The 13,085-nt window shown below is 38.7% G+C and overlaps 1 protein-coding gene across 1 annotated transcript in view; it reads right to left on the minus strand.

Moving 5' to 3' along the window:
* Positions 1-13,085, minus strand: part of LOC311181786 (phospholipid-transporting ATPase ABCA3-like) — a gene marked incomplete at both ends in the record, with an annotated part of 69,217 nt that overhangs the window by 32,240 nt on the left and 23,892 nt on the right. The window contains 4 exons of the mRNA XM_084250221.1: positions 2,227-2,325; positions 6,113-6,263; positions 8,292-8,502; positions 9,146-9,301. Of these exons, the coding sequence (XP_084106347.1) occupies positions 2,227-2,325; positions 6,113-6,263; positions 8,292-8,502; positions 9,146-9,301 (617 nt within the window). The remainder of the gene's footprint in view (positions 1-2,226; positions 2,326-6,112; positions 6,264-8,291; positions 8,503-9,145; positions 9,302-13,085) is intronic.

Below are 13,085 nucleotides of genomic sequence, written 5' to 3' on the forward strand. Positions count from 1 at the left end.
TTGATCTCTAGTTTTCTTTTGTCTGTTTTTGGTATTTGAGTAATGCTGTCCTTTTAAAACGTGCTTGGAAGTATTCCTTCTTCTCAGTTTTTTAAGAGTTTCAGAAGGATAGGTATTAACTCTTCTTTGACAGTTTGGTAGAACTCATTTTTGAAGCTGTCTGCTCCTGGACTTTTGATTTTTTGGAGAGCTTTGAATATTATTTCAATTTTCTGGTTTGTGATTGGTCTATTCAAGTTTTCTATTTCTTCCTGGTTCATGCTCAGATGGTTCTATATTTCTAAGAACTTGTCTATCTCATCTAGGTTATTGAATTTACTAGTATACAAATGTTCACAGTAATCTCTATTATCCTCTGAATTTCTGTGATGTCTGTTACAACTTCTTGAACTTGACTGGTCCTCATAGGACCAGAGCTCCTGGTTCTCAGTTTTGAAATCCAACCTCAGTAAAGGTCAGGTTGGACACAGTGTTCAAGTTTTAGTTTTGAAACAACTTGTTTGGGACTGAAAATGGACCAGCATGGGACCAGCACAGGATTGAAAATGGACCCATTTGATTGGAGCGCCACCAGTGACAATCAAACAGCTGGGATTGGAGCTGCTCTTCTCCACAGTGCTCATGGTATTCAGTTTTGAAGCCCAGCCTCAGGAAAGCTGGCAATCCTGTACTAGATTTCTCTAAAAGCACCGTTTACTCTCTGCTTTATGCCCAGCATCTCTATGAGCTCTGACACTGGTCCCTGCCTCTGACAAGTCTGGCACCTACCCCTTGTGCTGTTCCCTTTGGTGCTGACCAGTCTGGTGTCCAGGGCTGGCCTTCAGACTGCTGCTGCTGAGTGTTGGTGCCACTTCTGGAGAGACCTTGGCAGAAACCTTTAGCCTTCGTGTCTGATTTCTGCTTCAAACTACCTCTGCCTCTGGCCCTGTCTCTGTTTCCTTTCTCCCAACTTCTCTCACCCCTTTGTACATAAACCCTGTTGTTGCTGAATCCTAACCTGAGTTGTGTCCTGCAATTGCAGAGGTGAGAACCCAGTAACCAAGACAATTTTGCCTCCCTGCCTTTGCAGTTTCAATTTTGCAGGTATATATTGATGAGTGTCATTTTTTATTGATGATTGTTCCGTTCATCATTGTGTAGTGTCATCCCTGACTCTTTGCAATCTCCTTCAGCTTCTGTTTGTCTAAGGTCTTTGTTTATTCCTCATATATGAAGGAGGGCCTTGCAGGATTGAGTATTCTTGGTTGGTAGTTTTCATCTTTAAGTATCTTTTTTTTTTTTTTTAATAGAGGCATGCTTTATTTATTTATTTAGTTTGTTTGTTTATACAAGCACTGGGTACAGTCAGAAGCGCGGGAGGGTGAGAGAATTCACCAGAGCCAGAGCGGGGAGCAGAACAGGCAGAAGGACCGAAGTACACTGCTGAGGGGAGCAGCGGGCGGCAGGAGAGGTCTGCACGCCATGCGGGACCCTCCTCCAGTGGCCAAGGAGCAGCCGGGGATCGAACCGGCGCTGCAGAGACCGCGGGCAGCTTCGCAACCCAGCGCTCAACCGCTGCGCCACCGGGGAGGCCCTCTTTAAGTATCTTTTGATCACATCATTGTGATAAAAAATTTAAAGGCATTTTCAGTAGACTCCCAGTTAGAACTAGAGCACTTCCTATTATGACAAATATGTATTCTCTCTCTCTCTTTTTTGAAGAGTTATTTTATTTATACAAGAACTGAGGTACGGGCCAGAGACATGGGAGGGTGAGAGAATTCACCAGAGACAGAGTAGGGAGCAGAACAGGCAGACGGACCAACGACACTGCTGAGGGGAGCAGCAGGCCGCTGCCTCGCCATGTGGGTATCTTCATGGCCGGACGGGAATCGAACCCACGCTGCAGAGGCTGTGGACAGCTTCACAGCGCTGTGTTCAATCCGCTGCACCACTGGGGAGGCCCTCTCTCTCTTTTTTTAACTTTAGACTCTTAAACCCTCTGCCACAAAAGAAACATGCATTAAGGCCCAAGCTCAAAATCCATATACTCTAGGCTGAATATATGGAAAGACATTAGCATAAAACATTAAAATATTTTAAAAACCCTGCAACGTTTATTACTTTATTCCAACATATGTGAACCTTGAGGACAGTAAGTGTTATTTATATATTTAAAAATAGGGTGGGGTTTGTTCCAAATTTACAGACCTTCAGGGGTGGAATTTTTTTAAAGTTATTACTTACTTAAGGAAGACATCTTCCATGGTTGTGATTGAAGCACCAAAACTGGCAATGCCCAGCTCTCTTTGTTTATTTTCCAGATCAGTAAACAAAGCTTCAAACCTGGAAGGGGCAGAGAAAGAAGAAAACCTGTTCTAGTCTAGATACATTTTCTTCTCTTTATTTTTAATTTCATTTTACTTTCTAGTAAATGGAACTAACAAAAGGTGTGCACTTGCTTTTTACTCGTGTAATAATTTTATTATCAAATTTCCCTAATATTTTTTCAAAAAACTGTGGTAAAATATATGAAATATTGAAATTTACCACTTTATCATTTTAAGGGTAAGGGTACAATTCAAATAGCATTAAGCAAATTCACAATGTGAATGGGTGTCACCATCACCACCATTCATTTTCAGAAGTTTTTTAGGATTTGCAAACAAAAACTGTGCACCCATTAAACAATAATTCTCTATTTCTTTCTCCCCTCAAGTTCACCTTTTCTTTCTGTCTCTATGAATTTGCCTAGTCTATGTGCCTCACATGAGTAGGACTCATACAATATTTATCCCCTGTGTCTGGCCTGTTTTATTTAGCATAATTCTTTCTAGTTTTGTTCATATTGTAGCATGTAAAAGGAATTTCATTCCTTTTTAAAGGCTGAATACTACTCTTATGGATATACAACATACTGCTCATCCATTTATTCATCAATGTTCATTTGAGTTGTTTCCACCTTTTGGATTTTATGGCAAATGCTGCTGTGAACACTGGTGCACAAGATCTATTCAAGGTCCTGCTTTCAATGACTTTGAATGTATACCTGGAAGTGCAGATGCTGGATTATATGGTAATTCTCTTTCTGAGGAATTAGTATACTATTCTCCACAACAGATACTTTCCCAATAGTAATGCACAATGTTCCAATTTCTCCATTAACACTATTTGTTACTGTGTTTTTCATTTGCATTTCCCTAATCACTAGTGATGTTGAGCATCTTTTCATGTGCTTATTGGCAATTTGTATATCTTCTTTGGAGAATGTTAGTCCTTTGCCCATTTTTGAATAAGGTAGTTTGGAATTTTTGTTAGATGAAATCTCAATGTAGCTTTGTTCACAATAATATCTGGTTAACTATGGAAAATGTTTAGTATATGGTTCTTCATTGTAAGGCTTACTGTGAAACAACAAATGGAAATAAGGGAGGGATATTTTACCTTAGCAAATTTCTTCCCATTGTAACTTGAGATTGATACAAATTCTTTTTTTCTTTTCAAGCTTATTTTCTGTAAGTATTAGGGAAGGTTTATAGCTAACTGGTAAGATTTAATTTAGCTAATTGTTAAGAGTAATTTATTCACATGTGGTTCCTACATCAAATGGAAAAAAGTTCTCAAGTTAAAGAAATAGAAATTGGGCAGTGAGAAAGAATCAAATAGCTAGATGACTTGTATGGAAGTTTTGTTAATTTTGGTGTAGTTACATCATGGATTCTAAAAAAAATAAGTTTTACAAAGGAATTAACATTGTTTTAGGTTCAAAATCTCCAGAAAACATCTACTTCTTAAACACATCTACATTACCAGCGAGGAACTATCAAGCCTATGTGTGACTAATCTCAGAAATGTTCTCAAAACCCTCCATCTTCTAAATTTTCTTCATATTTTCAATTCCATTTTCATCTGACTTATCTATCTTTATTGGTTCTACTCTAACCCCACAATTCAACCTGACCCCTCTTCCTATGGCAACTTTTCACATATTTTAAAGTCACTTTCCTCTTCCTTTTGAATCTTCTTAGTAGGATCTCCTTTCACATGGTTTTTACCTGCATTCCAGACTCCATATATTCTGTGAAGGATGATGATGCTTGACTCTTTTTGGTATCAGAGTAATACTGGTCTTATAAAACAACTTGAGAAATGTTCTTTTTTTAAAAATTAAAAAAAAAGATTTATTTATTTATGCAAACAAGAGCTGGGTTACAGGCCAGAGACACGGAGGGTGAGAGGATTCACCAGAGACAGAGCAGGGAACAGAACAGGCAGATTGACTGAAGTACACTGCTGAGCAGAGAGGTGGCTGAGAAGGAGAGGTCTGCTTCGCCATGCGTGTTTCTCTCTGGCCGGCCGGGGATTGAACTTGTGCTGCAGAGGCTGTGGATTGCTTTAGTTCGGTGCTTAACCCCTTGCACCATCAGGAAGGCCCAGGAAATGTTTTTGTATCTCATATTTTCTAGAAAACTAAGTATAGAATTACTGTTTTTTCTTCTTAAATATTTGGTAAAATTCATCAGTGCAGCTCTCTGGTCTGGGAGTTTTACCAGTAGAATTGTTTTAAAGAACAAACATAGGGCCTCCCTGGTGGCGCAGTGGTTGAGCGCTGGGTTGTGAAGCTGCCCGCAGCCTCTGCAGCGCTGGTTCCATCCCCAGCTGCTCCCCGGCCACCGGAGGAGGGTCCCACATGGAGCGCAGACCTCTCCTGCCGCCCGCTGCTCCCCTCAGCAGTGTACTTCGGTCCTTCTGCCTGCTCTGCTCCCCGCTCTGGCTCTGGTGAATTCTCTCACCCTCCCGCGCTTCTGACTGTACCCAGTGCTTGTATGTATATATGTATGTATGTATGTATAAATAAATAAATCTTAAAAAATATTAAAAAAAATAAAGTACAAACTTATTTCTTTAGTAAAGAGCTTTTCAAGTTAGATATTTCTTCCTGGTCAGTTTTGATAATTTCTCTTTCCAGGATTGTTTTTTACATTTTATTTGTCACATTTATTGGTATATATATATATATTCTCCTGTTGTTTAATATGTTATCTGTAGACTATATACTGATAATACCTTACTCATTCTGAATATAGGTAATTTGTGTCTTTTCTCTTTTTCTTTCTGATCAGTATGACTAAAATTTTATTAAAGCACTCTTCTTCTCAAAGAATCAGTTTATGACTTTGTTTAAAAAACCTCAAGTTCACAATTGTTAGCCACATTTTATAGATTAGAATATAGGTAAGTAGGATTGTAAGTGTTGTTTCTAAGTTTCTTCCTCATTGTTTTTTCAAGTAAAAACATGTAAAGCTTTTAGAGCTGTGCTCAGCACAAAGCAGATGAATGGTTAAGCATTTAAAGTCTTAGAAATAACCAAGAAATTCTTATCACTTTTTTCCTACTGTAGTAAACTACTCTGTAAGTTAGTTTTCTCTTTTGTCACTGTACATTTCCTTAAACTTCACTTACCATACCTAAAACTTGTACACTATGAACATATTGCCATTATATATCCCTTATTAATATTAGGAAGCTGTAATCACTGGGTTACAAACCCCCTTTCTTCCCACTCTAAAAAAAAACAAAACCCTATAGAGCCTCCCTGGTGGTGCAGGTGGTTGAGTGCAGCGCCATGAAGCTGTCCGCAGCCTCTGCAGTGCCGGTTCGATCCCCTCCAGCGGCGGAGATACCCACATGGTGCACCAGACCTCTCCTGGCTCCCCCGCTACTCCCCTCAGCAGTGTATTTTGGTCGGTCTGCCCGTTCTGTTTCCTGCTCTGTCTTGAGTGAATCCTCTCACCCTCCCGCACATCTGGCCTGTACCCCGGTTCTTGTATAAAAATCAATAAAACAAATCTTAAAAAAAACCATATATAAGGGGGTTGCAATTGTATGGGGAATATAAAAATAAAAAAAACCTATAAATAAATATATCAAATAAGCCTTAATGAATTTAAACTTAAGAGACAATCCTCTATTTGGTGATAAGTCTTTAAATGTGTACTTTTCAACTCTAGCTGGCAAATGACACCTATAACTGAACACATACCTCATTAGCAATATGCTTACTAAACCTGCTAAACCTGGAAAATTGAATTTCTCGTCACCCAAACCATTGCAAAACTCTCTGAACTTATACCTGTGTTTATACTCTTTTGGTAGGATAAACGATAATTCAGTTCCAATATTGTGCTCCAAAGTGGCATTGGGGACATGGCGGTGAATCACGGCAGCGATCTCTGCTGCATCACAGGTCGGCCCCCTCTCCATGACTATGTGATATCCAACACCTGGGAGGAAATATGTAACAGAACAAATGAAGCGATTTTAAACATTTTATTCTCCTTGTAAGACTGAATTTGACTTGCCATAGTTCATATTATCTAGTCCACAAGGAAGAAGTGGTATGTCAGAAGATATTTTGCTACGAATCTAAGAGGCTTACATGAAAACTTCAAAATGGAAGTTCCAAGAACACTGAACAAATGGAAGTTCCAAGACACTGAACAAATAGCAACTTAATAATACTCTTAGTGACTAATAGTTAATGTAGACATCTAGATACAGAACACGTACAAAGAAAGGCCCTGTTATGGGGCTGTTAATGTTTTGGAAACTGTAACCTCAATAGATATTCACCTATTATCATTGATTGTCCACTGTGTACTGGGTTATAATCTAGGTCCTGAGGATAAAGCTGTGAAAAGGAAGATAAAAATTCCTGCCCTCATAAAGAACCATTATATTTAATTGGTGCTTTGTCTATAAAAAAATTCTTTTCTAGAATTGGGAGAAAACATCAGTGTTTTTAAATATAAGCATTTCAAATGGTCATTGATTTGCATTTTTTTTTAAGATTAGTTTTAGCATTTTTTTAAGATTTATTTATTTATGCATACAAGCACTGGGGTACAGACCAGAGGTGTGGGAGGTGAGAGGATTCACCAGAGACAGAGTTGGGGAACAGAACAGGCAGACTGACTGAAATACACTGCTGAGGGGAGCAGCGGGGGAGACAGGAGAGGTCTGCTGCGCCATGTGGGTTACCTCCTGGTCAGGGATAGAACGCATGCTGCAGTGGCTGCGGGTAGCTTCATAGGTTGTATCTTAACCCCTTGTGCCACCAGGGAGGCCCCCATATGTTTCTTATTAAGATTTTTAAAAAGTGAATAAAAGATCTTAAGCATAATTATCTTAGCTGATAATCTGGTTTATTCACTTGCTTTATAGTATAAATGTCCCAAAGTATTACGATACCTTAGTAAAATTAGTGAACGTCATTAGAAATTACTTTAAATGACTTATTTATCCAAAGCATACCTGTTTAAATTACATGGCTCATAATCCATGCTCACCCAATTCAGATGGTATAAAACTGTGTTGTAATGGGTATAAAACCCCTTACAAGTAAACCACAGAAACTGAAACCTGTAAGGTGACCATAAACTTTGAACAACTGAATGGTTATATAAATATGACTGACTATAGATAAATTTTTTATAGATACAGGCCCCAGTTTTATATTTTATAACATATAGAATATTAAATAAGACATGTAAATACTAAGTAACCAGTAGAAAGAAAATAAAGTGAGTTGAATAAACTCAAGTACTAAATAAATGATGAAGCAATGCATCCGAATTATCTCCACTTACTTACATATCTTCCTAATTTGTATTAATTCCTATTACTGTAGTTTTAGCCTGCAACAATTTACTGTTTAATATATCAGAATGTATGTCAGGATATCAGTATATCTTATGAAGCCATACATATAATTATCAAATTCAAGGACTGTTTTGTTTCATGTATATGATTACTTCATTCTGTATTACATCCTTATTGTTAATTGCTACAGATATTGTTAATTGCTACAGAGTTACCTCACCACACTGGGGATTGGATATTGGTTTGGCAAGTGAGAAATTAGGATCAGAGACGATTGCTTTCTCAGCTTCTTCTCTTCATTAACCAATATATCACTCATCAAAAGAAATCTAGTTGGAGGCACAACTGCATTCCAGGAACAGAGAAAAATGTTAGCAGATATAAAATGGGGGAAATGTGCATGGCCTTTTGTTGGTTGGATAAAAATATTTTCTGAGTCTGAAGGTGTATGTTGGAGAACAAGTGATAAGCATATATAGGGAATATCCATGTTGCAAAGAACCTTAAAAACCAATTAGAATATTCGAGATGTAATTTATAGGATAGCAGATATCACTGAAGTTTTGGGTATACAGACAAAATGTAATGAAAATCATGTTAGAAGAATATTACAGCATCAGCACCCTAATAATTATCAAAGGGAAGGATACCATATATTTTTTTCAGGAAGACTGCAGAACCACAGCACTGCAGGGACCCCTGGACCATGATGGCAATGCGGTCACCCAGGATGTCAGCTTCATCCATGTAGTGGGTGGTCAGTAAGATGGTCCGATCGGTTTTATGTTGCTGAAGGAGATTCCAGGTGACTCTCCTTGAGACTGGATCCATGCTTGATGATGGTTCATCAAGTATTATCACCTAAAAGGCAGAAGGACAATTCAATAGCCATTAATAATTGATGTTACACTATTTATGTGATAATCTGCTAATTAAGGGGAACACATATACACCAAGATACATAATCTACACTAAAAAGGTGGTAAAACTCTAGAAAAAAATTCCCAATCATAGCTGAATCAAAAATGAAAATTCTTGGGCCTTCCTGGTGGCACAGCGGGTTGAGCACTGTGCTGTGAAACTGTCCGCAGCCTGCAGCACAGGTTCAATTCCCGGCCAGCCAGGGTGATACCCACGTGGTGTGGCAGACCTCTCCTGCCTCGCCTGCTGCTTCCCTCAGCAGTATCTTTGGTTCATCTGCCTGTTCTGCTCCCCGCTCTCTCTGGTGAATTCTCTTGCCCTCCCGTGCCACTGACCTGTACCCCAATTATTGTATAAATAAATCTTTTTAAATAATGAAAATTCTTAAAAACAAATTAAAATTAAAATAATTAATGACAAAAATGAAAATTCCCTTGATGGTCATTGGCAATGTTTCTCTAGTTTCATATCAACATAGAGGTTTTTATCAGCTGAGTTTTCTAGATAAACTGACAGGAACCCATTTTAAGTATAACTCCCCCCTTCCCCCTCCCTCTCTCTCTTTCAATCTCTTTTGTACTACCTTGGGGTTCCCTATAAGTGCTATGATGATGGAGAGTTTACGCTTCATTCCTGCACTTAATGACCTTGCAAATGTATCACGTTTTTCTAGCAGGTCAAAAGCAGACAGCATGTGGTCAATTTCTGTAGAATGCAACCTTTGGTGTGTTCCTTTTATCTAAAAATGAGGAGTCAGAATTTATATGGTGCATCCAACTTCATCCTCAGAAAATTCTTTTTTCTTACATATTTGTATTATATCTTAAGTTTCTTGCAAGTATATCATTAAACCATTTCTTCCCATTAACTCCCTTTATAAGAGAGTTCCTAAAAAATAAATTCTCAGAATTTATAAAGATACGCAAAACTCATGAACAGAGGGAGAAAAGAAATACCTACAGCTTCCAATATTATGGAGTAAACACATACATCTTTTTATCTCCCACTGAATTCAATTTTAACACTGGAGAATTTTCAGAGGCAAACACCAGCAGTTAAGATTAGGAAGGAGAGCACAAGTGCCATGAGCCAGTGTGGAGTTCACGAACTTTCTTTTATGTGTCCCTTCATCTGAATTCAAATAGGCTATAGAGTGTGTAGCATGAGACTAAAGAGAAACCCTCTAGTTCTGACTTGTGGAATGGAAAAGAGAAAACTTACAAATCAAAAGTATGGGAGAGGTAATCCCATTTCCTTTCTGTTCTCTTGTGCCCCATCACACAGTAAGTTTGGTGTTATTGTAAGAGGGTGGTACCCAGGAAAAAGGGGAGTCTCCAGGTTCCCTGTCCCATCCAAAGGAGCGTGGAGCTGAGCAGGGAGGAGAGGAAGGTGGAGAGAGGAGACTGGAGAAGGAAGGAAGCAGGATGGAGAGGCAGAAGGAGACTTGGAGGAGGCATGTGAAGCAGAGAGACATGTGAAGAAACTGAGCTTGCTTCTTGGTCCTGGACTGGTTGAAACAGACGTGAGTACGAGACCCGGGGGGAGGTTAACAATGGCAGCTTTTATCTTGATTTTGATTTTGCTCTTTTCTTCCCAGACTTGTTTGGCTATTTTTGACCCTTTTCCATGGGTCCTTGCTGGAAGGTGTTTTAGACTTGTGGCAGTCTTTCAGGCCTTGCTGTGGGCCAATCCTGTTTGGCTGGACTTTTACTAACCATGAGGGGATGGGTAACTTTGGGTGCTTGATTTGAAAACTATATTCTTTCCCTTGTCTGTATTGCACACCAATTGTATTAAAGTTCTTTTCCGTTAAAGGTTTTATCTGTTTTGTCTTGATGCGATGGATGGCAGAATCTATTTACAGCAGGCAGGTTTGGGAGTTATGGGGTGCCTGTCTCCCTGCCCTGTAACATTATGAGTGGGTAAGAATGGGAATCCCACAAGAGCCACTATTCTGGGGGAGGGGAACCTTGTTCTCAGCTCAGTGGAGCCATGTCTCGAAAGGACAAAGTCAAATCCAAGCACTTTTTATCACCCTCTCTCTGTCTTCCTTCCACTTGCATGTGATATAATCATGAAAGTGGGTGATTTCTGACTTCATGCTGAGAAAGGAATCATGGGAAACTAGAAAATAGTGGGGAGATAACAGAGAGAGGAACAGGAGTATGATGCCATAAAGTTGTTTATGAACTTGTTGCTTACCCCATCATTTGCATACATGGATCTAATCCTAATTAGCATCATAAACTTCAAAAATTATACTGATGTGTAGAAATCTGCTCAGGAGTGAGCTGACCAATGGATAATACATGCATGGCAGTGACTATAATAGCACTTCAAAGACTCTGAAACTGGCACTGGAATCACTGATAAGACATAAACAAGATGTAGAATCTCATGAGGAAAACAATGGGGCTAAAAACAAAAAAGTATTTGACAAGTTCACCACCCACTTGATAAAACCTCTCAATAAAATGCAAATAAATGGAACTTACCTACATAATAAAATCATATACAACAAACTCATAGTCAACATCATACTCAATGCTGAAAAACTGAAAGCATTTCTGCTATGGTCAGGAACACAGGGATGTCCACTTTCACCACAACTGTTAAACACAGGGTTGGAAAACCTAGTTGGAGCAATTAGGCAAGAAAAAAGGCATAAAAGAAATCTAAATTGGAAAAGAAGAAGGGGGATCATCACACATTCACAGATGACATGATTGTATACACAGAGAATCCAAACAACTCTGCCAAAAAACTACCAGAAAAAATAAGAGACTACAGCACAGTGGCAAGATACAAAATCAACATATAAAAATCAGTTGCATTTCTATATGCAAACAATGAATTAAAAAAAGAGAAACTAAAAAAAAAACAAACAAAAAAATGAAGCATCAAAAATAATGAAGTACATGGAAATCAATGTAATGAAGGAAGAGATGGACTTATACATTGAAAACTATAAGACTTTGTCAAAGGAAAAAAAAAAGACACAAAGAAATGGAAAGATACCTCATGCTAATGGGTGGAAAGAATAAGCATCATTCGAATGGCCATCTTACCTAAAGCAATTTAGAGATCCAACATAAAACCAAAATCACAATAATGTTCTTTTTCAGGGAAAGAGAACAAACCATTATAAAATTTGTATATGACCACATAAGGTCCAAAATAACCAAAGCAATCTTGAGATAAAATAAGAAAAATGGAGTTACCATGCTTCCTGACTTCAAACTATACTACACAGCAGTCAGAAGTATGGTATTGGGGGCCTCCCCGGTGGCGCAGCGGTTGAGCGCTGGGTTGCGAAGCTACCTGCGGCCTCTGCGGCGCCGGTTCGATCCCCGGCTGCTCCCCGGCCACCGGAGGAGGGTCCCACATGGTGTGCAGACCTCTCCTGCCGCCCGCTGCTCCCCTCAGCAGTGTACTTCGGTCCTTCTGCCTGCTCTGCTCCCTGCTCTGGCTCTGGTGAATTCTCTCACCCTCCGCGCTTCTGACTGTACCCAGTGCATGTATAAACCAAACAAACAAACAAATAATAAATAAATAAGACATGCCTCTAGAAAATTAAAAAAAAAAAAAAAAAAAAAAAAAAAAAAAAAAGAAGTATGGTATTGGAATAAGGATGGAAGCGAGACCAATGAAACAGAATCGAAATCCCAGAAATCAACCTACAGAGATATGGACAGTTCGTCTTTCACAAAGAAGCCACAGTCATACAATGGAGAAAAGAAAATCTCTTTAACAAATGTTGGGAAACATGGGTAGCCACACGCAAAGCTGTAAAACTAGCTCCAAACTTAACTCCATATGCAGAAATTAATCAAAGTGGTTTAAAGACTGAATGTAAGAACTGATACCATAAAGCACTTAAAAGAAAACATGGAGGACACACTACTGGACATCAACTGCAAAGACGGTGGAGCAACTGGATTCTCAGACATTGCTGGTTGCGGGGGTGGGGGGTGGCGCAGAAAGGTAACAGCTGCTCTGGAAAAATGTCTGGCAGTTTCTTATAAAGTCAAATACTTGATATGATCCAGTAATCTTACTCTGAAAAAAGTGAAAACTTATATTTACACACCAGAAAACTGTCCATGAAATTCAGATCGTATTAGTCATAATCACCCAGCATAAAAATAACCTAAATATCCTTCACTTGGCATACTTTGGGGCATTTAAACAAACTGAGCAATGAAAAGAAACACACCACTTATCATTCAACAGCATGTTATTATGCGCAGTGAAACTAGCTACTCTCAAAAGGGTTACATACCATGTGATTACATTTATAGGACACTTTCAACAAATCAACACAGTATTAATGAAGGACAGAATAGTGGTTACTACCAGGTAAGAAGAGAGATGACTACAAAGGAATAGCATGAGGGAATATTTGGGGGATAATAAAATTATTCCTTATCCTGCCTGTGGTGTTGGTTAAATATGTAAAATTAATAGATCTGTATACACTAAACAAAAATGTTAAATTTACCAAATAATTAAAAAATTCTCTC

Source organism: Talpa europaea (genome assembly GCF_964194135.1).
Source record: "Talpa europaea genome assembly, chromosome: 12".
NCBI lineage: Eukaryota > Metazoa > Chordata > Mammalia > Eulipotyphla > Talpidae > Talpa > Talpa europaea.